The 14,400-nt window shown below is 44.9% G+C and overlaps 1 protein-coding gene across 1 annotated transcript; it reads left to right on the forward strand.

Annotated features, from left to right (window-relative positions):
- Positions 1-9,927: 9,927 nt before the first annotated feature.
- Positions 9,928-12,949, forward strand: LOC123149748 (ankyrin repeat and SAM domain-containing protein 6). Its single transcript, XM_044569470.1, has 6 exons — positions 9,928-10,147; positions 10,821-10,888; positions 10,988-11,259; positions 11,643-11,717; positions 11,792-11,854; positions 12,602-12,949. The coding sequence occupies exons 1-6, from the start codon at positions 10,044-10,046 to the stop codon at positions 12,677-12,679; spliced, it is 660 nt and encodes a 219-aa protein (XP_044425405.1). The 5' UTR covers positions 9,928-10,043; the 3' UTR covers positions 12,680-12,949.
- Positions 12,950-14,400: the final 1,451 nt, after the last annotated feature.

The raw sequence follows: 14,400 nt of genomic DNA on the forward strand, positions 1-14,400 counted from the left end.
TAGAAATACTTGTGTTAAAGTTTGTGATTCAAGTAGCATACACGATGGTGAACCGTTATGTGACAAAGTTGGAGCATGATTTATTTTTGATTGTCTTCCTTATGAGTGGCGGTCGGGGACGAGCGATGGTATTTTCTTACCAATCTATTCCCCTAGGAGCATGCATGCGGTACTTTGTTTTGATAGCTAATAGATTTTTGCAATAAGTATGTGAGTTCTTTATGACTAATGTTGAGTCCATGGATTATACGCACTCTCACCCTTTCATCATTGCTAGCCTCTTCGGTATCGTGCATTGCCCTTTCTCACCTTGAGAGTCGGTGCAAACTTTGCTGGTGCATCCAAACCCCGTGATATGATACGCTCTATCACACATAAGCCTCCTTATATCTTCCTCAAAGCAGTCACTAGACCTACCTATCATGGCATTTCCATAGCCATTCTGAGATATATTGCCATGCAACTTCCATCATCATCATATACATGGCTTGAGCATTCATTGTCATATTGCTTTGCATGATCGTAAGATAGCTAGCATGATATTTTCATGGCTTGTCCATTTTTTGATATCTTTTCTATGCTAGATCATTGCACATCCTGGTACACTACCAGAGGCATTCATATAGAGTCATACTTTGTCTAGATATCGAGTTGTAATATTGAGTTGTAATATTGAGTTGTAAGTAAATAAAAGTGTGATGATCATCCTTACTAGAGCATTGTCCCAGCGAGGAAAGGATGATGGATACTGTGATTCCCCCACAAGTCGGGGTCAGACTCCGGACGAAAAAATAAAGAGAGCCCAAAAAAGAAAAGAAAACAAAATGAGAGAAAACAAAAAAATGAGAGAAAAAGAAGAAGGGGCAATGCTACTATCCTTTTACCACACTTTTGCTTTAGAGTAGCACCATGTTCTTCATATAGAGAGTCTCTTGAGTTATCACTTTCATATACTAGCGGGAATTATCATTATAGAACTTGGCTTGTATATTCCGATGATGGGCTTCCTCAAATGCCCGAGGTATTCATGAGCAAGCAAGTTGGATGCACACCCACTTAGTTTTTAGTTTGAGCTTTCATACACTTATAGCTCTTAGTGCATCTGTTGCATGGCAATCCCTACTCCTCGCATTGACATCAATTGATGGTCATCTCCATAGCCCGTTGATTAGCCGTGTCGATGTGAGACTTTCTTCCTTTTTGTCTTCTCCAGACAACTCCCACCATCATATTCTATTCCACCTATAGTGTTATATCCATGGCTCACACTCATGTATTGCATGAAAGTTGAAAAGGCTTGAGAACATTAAAAGTATGAAATAATTGCTTGGCTTGTCATCGGGGTTGGGCATGATGAAATACTTTGTGTGATGAAGATGGAGCATAGCCAGACTATATGATTTTGTAGGGATAACTTTCTTTGGCCATGTTATTTTGAGAAAGACACGATTGCTTTATTAGTATGCTTGGAGTATTATTGTCTTTATGTGAAATGATAGACTATTGCTTTGAACCACTCGTGTCTTAATATTCATGCCATGATTAGATTATATGATCAAGATTATGCTAGGTAGCAATCCACATAAAAAATTATCTTTTTTTATCATTTACCTACTCAAGGATGAGCAGGAATTAAGCTTGGGGATGCTGATACGTCTCCATAGTATCTATAATTTTTTGTTGTTTCATGCCAATATTCTATAACTTTTATATACTTTTGGCAACAATTTATATGATTTTCTTGGACTAACATATTGATCCAGTGCCCAGTGCCAGTTCCTGTTTGTTGCATGTTTTTTGTTTTGTAGAAAATCCATATTAAATGGAGTCCAAACGCAATAAAAACTTACGGAGATTTTTTTGGAATATATGTGAATTTTGGGAAAAAGAGTCAACGCGAGAGGATGCCCGAGGGGGGCACAAGGCACGAGGGCGCGCCCCAGGGGGTAGGGCACACCCTAGGCCCTTGTGGTCACCCCATAAGACGTTTGGTGCCCTTATTCTAGCACAAGAAAGCTAATATCCGGATGAAAATCGTGTTAAAATTTCAGCCCAATCGGAGTTACGGATCTCCAAAAATTTAAGAAACAGTGAAAGGTCAGAATCTGGGGACGCAGAAAAAGAAGGAAACAGAGAGAAAGAGAGAGAGAGAGAGAGAGAGAGAGAGAGAGAGAGAGAGAGAGAGAGAGAGAGAGAGAGAGAGAGAGAGAGATCCAATCTCGGAGGGGCTCCCTCCCCTCCGCCGCCATGGAGGCTATGGACCAGAGTGGAAACCCTCCTCCCATCTAGGGGGGAGGTCAAGGAAGAATAAGAAAGGAGGGGGGCTCTCTCCCCCTCTCTCCCGGTGGCACTGGAATGTCGTCGAGGCCATCATCGTGACGGCGATCTACACCAACAACTTCGCCACCGTCATCACCAACTATCTCCCCCTCTATGCAACGGTGTAACACCTCTCCTCCCCGCTGTAATCTCTACTTAAACATGGTTCTCAATGCTATATATTATTTCCCAATGATGTATGGCTATCCTATGATGTTTGAGTAGATCCATTTTGTCCTATGGGTTAATTGATGGTCGTGATTGGTTTGAGTTGAATGTTTTATTTTGGTGCTCTCCGTCTCGCGCAAGTGTGAGGGATCCCCGCTATAGGGTTTGCAATATGGTCATGATTTGCTTATGGTGGGTTGCTAGAGTGACATAAGCTTAAACCTGAGTAAGTAGGTTATTTGCGTATGGGAGTAAAGAGGACTTGATACTTTAATGCCATGGTTGGGTTTTACCTTAATGATCTTTAGTAGTTGCGGATGTTTGCTAGAGTCCCAATCATAAGTGCATATGATCCAAGCAAACGTTAAGCGTGCGTAGAGTTGTATCGGTGGTCGATAGAACTTTAGGGAATATTTGTTCTACCTTTAGCTCCTCATTGGGTTTGACACTCTTACTCATCGAAAGAGGCTACGACTGATCCCCTATACTTATGGGTTATCAGAGGGGAGCATTGTGGGCACGGTATCAAGGGTGAAAACGAAAACAAGGTAAGATGCTTACTCGTCAGGGGCAATGTACGCCCTCTTCCTAGCCGGGGCCAGGCTGCCCCCAACCTTCCTGGGCACGGACTTTGCCGTGTCCTGAGGGTTGGCAGGGTGCACGACGGTTGGCCTCGGTGCGGCGTCGACGGTTGGCAAGGCGGAGGCGTCGCCTCGGAGAGGGGGTGCCGCACCGCCCTTCTTTGGGGTCGCTCGGCCCGGCCTCCACGGGGCTGGGGGAGTGGCCCCGGACCTCGTGACGACCTTGGTGGAGTGTGGGGAATCCACGGTGGGCTCGGCAACGTCGTCATCATCTGTGAGGCCACGGAGAAGCTCGCTTTGGGACGGTGTCCTCTACGTTGTCCTCGGTGTCCTCCGAGTCTTCCTCGCCCTCTTCGCCGACGTTGTCGCCAGAAGAAACCGACACTGGGGAGTTGGGGGCTCGGGCGGCACAAGCCCTAGCCTGTTGAAGACATGCATGGCAGCGACCAGCGTCGCCCCGTCGGCATGACAGTACAAGGGGATGTAGGCCGCTGGGAGGTTGCCCGGATCCCCCTCGAGCTGGGTGTTCATGGCCTTGTCCAGCTCCTCACCCGTCAAGCTCCCCGAGCGCAGCCAGATGTCGTCCTCTACGCCCTTGAACTCCCACATGGGGCGTGTGTGCTCCTGGAGCGGCGCCAGGCGCTGCGTCAGGAACTCGTTGACAAGCATGCCCCCCGTCAGCGCCCCGACATCCATGTCTGCGATCATCTTCTTCAGGACAGGCACCGCCCGGAGGTCGGAGAGCTTCTCGTGCCCCCACCTATCAAGCTTCTCTGGCAGCCAGGTCGGCAGTTCCGGCCGCATGTTGAGGCCCTTGGCATCCATGAAGACCCACCGGCGCCAGAAGTTCTCCACCTTCTTCCCGGCCCTCATGAGCATGTTGCCCTTGTGGACCGCAGCGAAGGATACGCAGCCGGAGCGCTGGGTTGGGTCGTGCATCCGCAGGTAGAGGAAGTGGCAGAGGAGCGCAACGGAGGGCCTCACGCCCACGAATGCCTCGCAATAAAAGGCAAAGATGGACAAGAGGAGGATGGATTGGGCTGAAGATGCAGAGCCTGGACCTGGTAATGGTCGAGGACGACGGTGAAGAACCCAAAGAAAGGGGAATGAGCCCCGCGAAGATGTTGTGGAGGAAGAAGGGGTAGAACGTCCATGCCAAGGACCCCTGCTCGGCGGAGCCGGCCCAGAGGACGGTCTCGTCCCACTCGTTGCCATCGCTTGCCGTCAGCAGGAGCGCGGCGGCGAGGTGCTTCTCCTCTGTGATGGAGGACGCGCCGAGGACCGGCGCGGGTGAGGAGGAGGAGCTTACGGCTGGAGTGGCAGGCTTAGCCTTCCCGGACGCCATCCTCAGGATTCTGGAAGAAGGGATGTAGAAGGAAGGAGGAGCTTGACCAAATCTGGAGGTGCTCTCAACAGAAAGAAAGGGGATTTGAAGCAAGGCGAAGAGAAGGCAATGATGGCTCAGTAGCGGGCGCCAGTCTTTTGTTAGTCCGGGCAGTTGTCGGGGCAGCGTGGGGAAGTGGAGACGTCCATGTCCCATCAAGGGCCATGTGCCGGCTCAGTCCCCAAGTGATTGGGGCCTGCGGCGCTTCACCCTTGCCCTTTGGCTTCGCCTCGAAGCCAAGTCCGAGTGCGCCTTGGGCCCGGGGGCTACTGTCGGTGTTCTGGGAACCAGGGTACCCAGACTTGCCTACCCGCGGTCCACGGCATGGCTCCATCGACGGCCTGGTACGGCCCATCTACAACACCATAAAGTCAAGACCCTCGTGCGAGGGCCAAGCCTCGCGAGGCGAACAACACCGAGACCTCCGGAGGAAGCGGCCACCCCAGGCGGCCTCCTGAGGAGCGGAGATTTCTATGTAGGTGCTCAACCTCATGAGGTTACAGTGACGCAAGCCATGATGACCAAGGCCAGGCGAGCGCCAGCGGGCGCAAAGGAGCCAGTTTTCTCTTTGGTGCTAAGGAGGCAAGGACAGGCGTAGGTTCCCGAGGAATCAGGCAAAGATTTCCATTCTAGTGCAACAAGACCAAGACCGCAAGGACGGCAGGACGTATGTCATCACCGAGCCCACCGCAGCTTCACGACCAGAGGCTTTGCAGGCGAAGACCACCTTTCATTAGGATAAAATGTACTACTTGTCCCCTTTCAAATTGGCCACTGTGGGATCCCTTCCCACCTACGTTTGGGGGAAGAGGACCGAGACCACTATAAGTATAGGTTAGCCACCACCGAGAGAGGGATCAGATCCTTTCCACCCTCACCAGAGTAGACCTCGCGAGGTTGTTCATCCCTTGTACTAGTTCATCCTTAGCCCCTCGTGAGGCAAATCCACCACAAGTAGGAGTAGGGTCTTACACCGCAAGGTGGCCCGAACCTGGGTAAAACTACCATGTTCATCTTCTCCCTTGTTCATCGAGCTAGGCCGTGGGGGTGACGAGCTGGTTGGCTGGAGAGGTTGAGTTCTTTGCACATGCCCCAGAGTTCGAACCTTTTTTGGGTCTGCGGAGCCCTGAATCCGACAACCTCGCCCCATTTTATTCGACAACAATGGTCAGGGGAATGTTACAGAATCGTGTGTGTCACCAAGCCACACATGCCTACCAAAAATCAAGGTACAAAGAAAATTTAGCTAAACTTCCATCTTCATAATTTCTATGTCTAGTCTCGTGGATGAAACGACATGACTCAAAATCTACTTTTTTGGTGTTCAACTCCCTTACCACTGCAACGCTTGCTCCACCGTATTGGCTTCATTATTCTTCATTACTGAACTGCTATCAGAAGAGATGACTGTGTGCGTTGCCATAAGATCACTAGGTGGAGCCTGAGCTTCCCAACAAGCTAATGCCTCGAGTATAGCCACATAAGTGATCCCATTTAGAGTAATAGAAGATAATCCAATGGAATTTCCATCCTGGTCACGGCAGGCTGCATCCGCAACACCATGTCCACCATGTTTATTTACTGCAGTCTGCATTGTTTTTGAGATAGCCTTATTGCGAGGGAGACCGGAGTAGCCAACCCGTTTCATGCACTACAGCATTAAGCTTCATCTCCTTGTTTGTGATTTGGTCAAAATCATCAATGAAGCTTTCCACAAAACATATGGGTGGACATAGATGGTTCCAATATGTTTTCATGAATAGCCTTTCGTTGGGCCGTCCAAATTGCCACTACTAAGAAAAGGGCTATAGATTATATGGCCACTAATGGCGCACCAGACATGTGGTGCGCCATGGATGTGGTGCACCGTGGATGTGGTGCGCCATTAGTATTTGGACATTAATGGCGCACCTACACATGATACGCCATTACTATATACTAATGGCGCACCACATCCACGGTGCGTCATTAGTAACAATTTTTTTTTCATTTTTGTCAAAACTAGTAATGGTGCACCAGTGGATAGTGCGCCATTACTAGTTTAATTAGTAATGGCGCACCACATCCACGGTGCGCCACTAGTAAATTTTTTTCAAATTTTTTTTCAAATTTTTTATTTATTTTTTCAAAACTAGTAATGGCGCATCAGTGGACAGTGCGCCATTACTGGTGCGCCATTACTAAGTTTTTTTCAAAAAAAATCAAAATCTGTTTTTTTAAAACTAGTAATGGCGCACCGTGGTTGTGGTGCGTCATGGCGCACCACTCCCACGGTGCGTCATTGCTAACTTGGCCCAAAACTTCCATCGAATGCACCCCCCCCGGTGGACCGCCTTTTCAGTTTAAAAAAATAAAAGAAATTGATGAAAATGTCAAAAAAATAAAAAAAATCCCATGTGATATGTGGTCTAGTTGTTGGGAAAATTTACAAATATGAATTTTGACTTTATTTGCAAAATCTCTTTGGAATTTGTAAAATGGGCATAATTTTTGCATACGAACTCGGATTAAAAAGTTTTCTATATAAAAAATCACCTACTCGAAAAGTTACATCCAAATTTAACCCGTTAAACATTTTCAAAATCCCCAAAACCTAACAGAAAAAAGTTACAGGGCTTTTAAGATCCGGAGGCAAAAAAATTCAAAAAATTTCAATCTTACTAGTGGCGCACCGTATGCTAGGTGCGCCACTAGTAACAGAAAAAAATTGGCTTCGAAATTTTTTTGAATTATTTTTCAAAATATGATACGTAATATGACCGGGAAGTTTGAAATACTTTTTCAAAATTTCATCATACTCATGAACTAAGTCCTAGACATCAGCAAGGTTTAATAGGATTGATATGATAGATATATAAATAAGTGCATGTGAAATGAGGTGGTGCTGGGGTTGGATAGAACTACGAAGTTAAGTGTGAAGTTAAGTGTGCTTGGGCTGGAGTAGAGTGAGGATGGGTGACCTTCCGGAAAGTAGATTAAGCATATTGACCCGAGATTAAGCCGTAGTGACCCGAGATTAAGAAAAAAATAAAAAAAATAAATTTTTTAAAAGAAAATTAAAAACTTTACTACTAATGACGCACTCCTGCGTGGTGCGCCATCGTGGGCTATACTAATGGCGCACCGGTGATGCGCCATTAGTAAAAAATCTAATGATGTGGTGCTAGTGGCGCACCTGTAGTGCGCCATTAGTAGCGAAAACAGATGCGCCACTAACAGCCTTTTTTCTAGTAGTGTGCCCAAAGAGTAACACATGCCAGCATGAAATCCACATGCGATAACAAACCCATCAATGCAAACAACCAATGTTTAGCGTTCCCTTCGTTCATTCCGATCATATGCTATGCTCCACAACTTCATCTTTTGAGAGTGCTCAAACACATCCGAACATGGAACAATCGAACAATGCATGCGCCATGAATCCTGGTTACACATAGAGGACAATTATGAGTTGCCTCCATATTTCTATTTCTAAGGATGCCATGTGTCAGTAGGGTTTGATGGACCCAGTGTATTCCATGGTTTGATATCTTTTGAATCAGGTCTGTTTGGAGAACCTGCCTCGCGGAATAGTCAACCTTTGCGCCCATGTTTAGTTTGAACCAACATATTACATACAGAACGCACCTAAAAATGCCCTTTCTTCTCTTAAGCCCACGACCAAAAATCAGATGCACCATATCCTCCTTCCAGGCAGTCGTCGTGTGATCAATCAGATCATGGACTAGAAAAGCATTTGCATGGTGGGGAGTGGTGATCGGCCGCATCATACCTGCCCTAGGAATCAAATTACGATTCCAAACTACTATAGTGTGCTCATCACCAATCCTGCGTATGATACCTTCCTAACTTTGGATGAGCAGTCCGCTTCTGTAGTTTGCCCATAATCAATCCAATTATGATTCCAAACTTATGTTGATATAGTGTATTTGAAAATTTTCATTAAAAAAATAAGTGGGAAAAGGAAAAATAAAATCAACGAAAAACATAAGAAATCAAAGAAAAAGCGGCACAAAGCTAGGATTTTTTTTTTGAGAGAGGGACAAAACTAGAAACTGAATGAATCGAAAATAGAGCAGGGCGAACTAAGAAGTAAACTGGCCAATAGCCCATAAACGGGTCGGGCCATCACCGTGCCTTATTCTGCCCCGTTAGGGCGACATATTGCCAGGTTTTCGAGGGCGGCATATGCTACTGGGCCTATCCATTTAGCGTCCTGCAAGTAGTGACCTGACTAGATGGTTTCCTAGCATATTTTTTTGCTTTCCCTGGTTTATTTGTTTTCGGTCGGTTTGTTATATGCTTGCTTTAGAAATGAAGAACATTTACATATTTTTAAAACAAGCCATTTGTATTTGAAATTTTGAGAGATTTTTCAGAAAAACTGAAAACGTTTTGAAAATTTAAAATTTTTGAACACTTATTGAAATTTTCAAACATTTTTAAAAAAAACCTGAACATTAAGATTCCAAACAGTTTTTAAAGACCCAAGCATCTGTTGAAATTGTGCATTTTTATAATGTAAACGTTTTTCATAAATGTTCTAAATATTTCTGAAATTTCATGATTTTTTTTAAATTGTGAAACCTTTTTGAAAATAAAATAAAAATAAAAAGTAAGCAAAAACCAACAGGAAAAACTTGAGAAAAGCCAGACCTGGAAGGTTCCTAAAATATGGACAACTGGTTATCAGAACCTTTCCCCATTTTTGAGAATCATCCGAACCTTGCCAGAAACGAACTCTGTTTTTTTAGGAACAGAAACGAAGTCTGTAGACACGCTACCAATCTAAATGGGCCAACGAGCTGAGTCGCTCGCTGGCGAGCTGAGTCTCCGTGCCAGATGTGACCCATTTGTCGCAGCATGTAGAAATAGGAAATGCCACTTTTCGATTCACATTCTTAGAAGAAAGGCTCATGCCCCAGTTCCGTTCATAATGAAACCAAAGTAACTTTACACCAGAATCTCCCAACGAAACAGGGGGAGAAGCAAACACCAAAGCAGTCTCAGCCAATTTCTTCTGTGTTCTTTTTTTGTTGCCAGTTTTTTGTTTATTTTTTTGGTACTCATTTTTTTGTTTAAAAAGGTTCTTTGAAATCTATTTAAATGAGATATAGTTTCGGACACCTCGACGCAAAATCTGACGATGAAGACGGTTTGGTATTTGGTGTTTTGGACACACGATTTAAGAGAAAACACTTTGAATGAACGAATCTATAAAAAAAAAACTCCCAAATTACGAGAAGATGTAGAGTGGTCTTTGCAAAGGGTAACCTTTAAGATGGTGATCTCTTTAAGTAGTGATCTCGTAGGACCAACGAGCACGATTGAAAACAAAGGTCATTGCGAATCTTGCTCATATTGGGCCGACTTCGGTCTTTGTCTTGCTCATATTGGGCCGAGATGGAAATTAATGCGGCCTTTTGTCCTTCCGAGGCAATTATACTGGTGTCTGCCTGAGAAAAATTTCGGAGAACACCTCCGCGTCTCGTCTATTCCCATTCTGTCCCTGGCCTCTCCGCCGCTCCGCTCCTCGCCGACGAAACCCTACGCGCTCGTCGCCACCGTCCTCGCCTCCACCTGCACCCGGGATGTACGCCGACAGGGTCTCCGGACGGAAGCGCTCCGTCAGGGACCGCCTCGGCTCGGGAGGCGGCGGCGGAGGCTCTCGCCCGCGGTCTGACTCCGCGAAAAGGTGCGCCCACTCGCTCGGAGGCTTTCGAACCATTGCTCGTTTAGCTGTTTCTGTGCTGCTTGATGTTTTGCTCTCGCAATCCCTGCTTTGGATCAGTTAATTGAGTCGAGATGGCTCGCAAAAGTTGCTTAGGGCCTTGAAATCGGGGAGTTCGTGGCACTGGTAGCTTGATGCTTGATTAACGGAGCTTAGTACCCTTTTCGTTGTAAGATGATCTGGTTAGGTGTATCGTGTATGTCATTCGTAGCGTAGCTACTAACGTACATGGGATCATCAGATCAGCAGCTACGGAGTATAGTTGTTTTTGTTGGCTGTGTCTGTCTGTTTAATTAGACATAGAGGAAATGTGCTACATTTGCTTCTGCAAATGTGATCTTCAGTGGCCTTTTGGCATTTCATTGGTCTGAAATACTTTTTAAAGCAATTGGGCAGGGTGACATTATGCAAAGGCGCACCAGCATTGCATGATATGAACAATGTTGTCACTGTTGGTGGATCTTATTGCAGCAAAGCTGATCATTTAGATGCCAGTTGGCATTTCAGCTTGTTGATATTTCAGGTTCAAGAAACTCTTAAATGAGTGCATTGTTTTCACCTGATCTCTGAAATGGAAAGTGTTGCTGCTATTAGTCAGTTTATTTGCTGTACATCTTCCATATTGGGCATTTTGCAGGTTTCGCCAAGTTGATGGGACTTGGAGGCGTGAGCTCTACAAGGATTCTGTAGGAACCCAAAGTTCATGTAAGGAGTACTGCCTGAATTATATTGAGCAGTACCCTTTCTTTCTATTCCCCTTGAAGATTTATCGTCACCTTGATTCTTCTGCTGTGCGTGGTTAAGCTGTACCTGCTTCCAGAAATCTTCAAGCAATCCAAAAATCACATATGAGGCAAAGCACTGTGGATGTGAAGAAATCATCAGTTCCAGATCTTCGCGAAAAGTTATCTGGAGGCCAGCGCCCTCAACTCAGTAGTACAGTTCAGATCCCAAAACCTGTAGCTAAACCTGTTCAAAAGAAACAGATCCCTGCTGCTGCTGCTGCTGCTGTTGCTGCCCGTCCTGTCACTGAACAAGTAAATGCACCAGCTGCGCCAAAGCAATCCCACGAAAAGGTAGGAGAGTTCCATGCAATCTTCTTACAAGCTATTATTCTGATGAGCTATTACATGTTTCTTGTTCTAGTCTAGTGGTTGTTGACATGTTACCTGTTACTCTATTTAGCGTTTAGTGCTGTGAATACAAAGGAATTGTTTTTCTACCTGAACATATAATATGCGCAACCTTTAATTGAACTCTGATCCTTAGTGTACTATGATATTCGTATATATGTTAATCCCCTACTTCTTTCGGGTGTTTGTCTGTCTGGATCCAAAAGTTTTGTCTGCCTAGTTTCATACCACTGTACAGTTATTCTTGTCTAGATGCTTGTTGGTTTCCTGTGGGTTTCATCATTTTAATTTAATGTTAAAATACTTTGTTTATTTGGAACGTGCAGGCTGATGCCTCACTTGACAGATTGCTGAAGTCTCTTGATCTGGAGAAGTATTCTATAAATTTCCAGGCTGAAGAGGCATGTTTGATTTATGTGGCAATTTCAAACCGTGGATGAGCTACTACATTTGTTGATGTATATTCAATTTTCAGGTTGATATGAAAGCATTGGTTCACATGAATGAGGAAGATATGAAGTCACTAGGAATTCCAATGGTACTACACGAACTTAATTTGATGCACTGTTTTATTGCATAGCTTTTAGAAGCATGTTCCCTTTCCCCCAAAATGTGTTTACACTATGTTGCTACAATAAGAAATCTTTCACCCTGAGCAATGTAAGACTAAACTGCTATAGCAGGTATATGCTGATATATCCTGGATGTAGATTGACGTAACCGTCAAAGTGAAATTGTAGCAGTTGAGTGGTTTTATTTTCGCTTTTGCTTGGCGTTTGTGTGTTGTGTTACTATGCTGTCTGTCTCTCTATCTGATTTTTGTCCTGTTGAGTTTGCATCCAATCAGCTCAGTTATTAGATTTATATTAGCATTGGTTGGGTAGAATGAAGTAAGCTGGTTAAGTACTCCCTCCGTAAAGAAATATAAGAGCGTTTAAATCACTACTTTAGTGATCTGAACGCTCTTATATTTCTTTACAGAGGGAGTAATTAGTACCTCAAGCTACATTTAGCTTCAATACCAGATTTAGCATATTACAAAGCAGCTCACTGTCCACATAAAGGTTCAGCAAACCATTATCTCAGAGCAATACCATGTAACACATCTAAAAACTGCAACAACGTCCATTTATTAATTGTTCAGCTTTCATTTTGCTTGTGGTCTGCTTGTAAAGATTTTGCTTAAAGCTTAACCTCTGCCTTTACCAGTATACTCTAAATGGATTGTATCTTTTTCCCAAGATGTTCTATCCATATTAATTTGGTAACTTGATTATGCTTACAGGGCCCTCGGAAGAAGATACTATCAGCACTGGCTTCGAAAAGAAAGAAGTCCTCAAGATCATTACCGCCTACCAGCTGAATGCATCTTAAGCCGTGGTTAGTTAGACGACTTGTCATCTTGGGGAGTAACTTAAGGCGAGCCAGATTCCTACCTACCTAGACTATGTATAAATATAGAACTCCATGATCTCGGGGTGGTGTTGTAATGCAAGATAACTAACAGTTCATGGGAGAGCTGCTCCATCTGTTACCTAGAATATTTGGATGCTAGTTTACCATGCCTTTTGGGATTGTTTCGCGTGTACGGCAGATCCAGTTGTTGCCTATTATTATTAGTCTTTACAGCGGAGTTAGGGCGATGAACATCGCCATGTTGTCCATGCTAACTGGCTTGGAGGATCTGGGTGTTGCATAATTTTTTTTTTGTTTGGTTTCTCCTGTTTTGCGAATGTGTGTTGTGTGTACTGTGGTGAACTCTGCCTGATGTTGTGAAGGTGTACCATCGTCTTTGGAACTTTGTTTTTCTTTTCTTTTAACATGTCGGTTTATGCTCTTGCCTGCGTTGTGGACTGGGCTGCTGAATGGTCAGCTCGTTCAACCGGCGTGCGGGGACCAAAATTATCTATCGGTATTGGCTTTTTACTTTTTTTTGATGATTGATTTTATCTTCCTGACCATGTACAGGTGGTGTGATAAGTGAACAGGTAGGTATAAGGACATGTTGTGCAAGCGGAAAGCCAAAAAATACTTTGACTGGAAGAACAATAGTTTTATCATGAGTATTTCTAACACATATAATAGTCTTAGCATTATTATCCACCATTCCTACATGATTTTGTTGCTGATTGTACAATGGTATATTCACAAAACCGTCACTAGATAATTCTCATCATGTTGTTGCGGGAATTTATAGCAATAAATTTATAAAGAATAAATTAGAATAATACCCTCCAAATTCTTGTATGTATACTAACATAACGCCCGTGTGTTGTTAAGGAACAACAAAAATAATTGAAGTTATAATGTTATATTGGATTATTATTAGTCTATAACCACCAACAAACTAGTAACAATTGCAGTGAAAAGACGGACTTTGCTTCGACTCGTTCACAACAAAAGCAATTGCAGTGAGGTTTGGTTTGAATCTTGCAAATACCGCCGGATGCAGTAAGATTGAAGTGAATTCGGATAGCATGGAGGTGGCGAATGCATTGAGCCAAGGCTACTCTTCTTCAGTCGCTTCATCCATTATAGATGACTGTTATTTTATGTCATTAGGTTTTTTCCATGTCATTTATGATCATTGTAATAGGGAACGTAATCGAGTAGCTCGTGAACTAGCAAGATTAGCTAGAGGCGTGTTTGGTTGCCCGCATGCAGCCCAACCAGGGCCACGCGGGATGTGCGTGGCCTGTTTGGTTGGTTGGGCTGCATGCAGTTTGTGGCCCGCACGGAGCTTAAAGCAGCCCGCAGCCTGGCCCGGAGGAAACTACCGAATCAGCAGTTTCTCACGAGCCTGGCTGGACGCGGCCACGCGTGCGAGGCAGTTGCACGCCTCGGGCAGGACGGGAGACGGAGGGGACGTCTCATAACTCGCCCCCACTCTACTGTCACCGCGCAGTCGCACTGTTCCCACCGCTCCCTCTCTCTCCCTCACCGCCCCTCCCTCTCCTCTCCTTCGATGGCTCCGCCTCGCCCACTGCCGCGCCGCCCTCTGACCCCCGTCGACCAGCGAATCACCAGCATCCAGGAGTGCTGGCTGGCCGGGCTCCAGAACTCGGGCCGGGACCTGGCGGCGGC

Source organism: Triticum aestivum, chromosome 7A, assembly GCF_018294505.1.
Source record: "Triticum aestivum cultivar Chinese Spring chromosome 7A, IWGSC CS RefSeq v2.1, whole genome shotgun sequence".
Taxonomy (NCBI): Eukaryota; Viridiplantae; Streptophyta; class Magnoliopsida; order Poales; family Poaceae; genus Triticum; species Triticum aestivum.

Bases quoted from the DNA above. Each gene is read 5' to 3' on its own strand.
- LOC123149748 (XM_044569470.1), top strand. From the start codon at position 10,044: ATGTACGCCGACAGGGTCTCCGGACGGAAGCGCTCCGTCAGGGACCGC. The intron at 10,889-10,987 runs GTAAGGAGTACT...TGCGTGGTTAAG, and splicing joins TGTAGGAACCCAAAGTTCAT to CTGTACCTGCTTCCAGAAAT. The intron at 11,718-11,791 runs GCATGTTTGATT...TTCAATTTTCAG, and splicing joins TAAATTTCCAGGCTGAAGAG to GTTGATATGAAAGCATTGGT.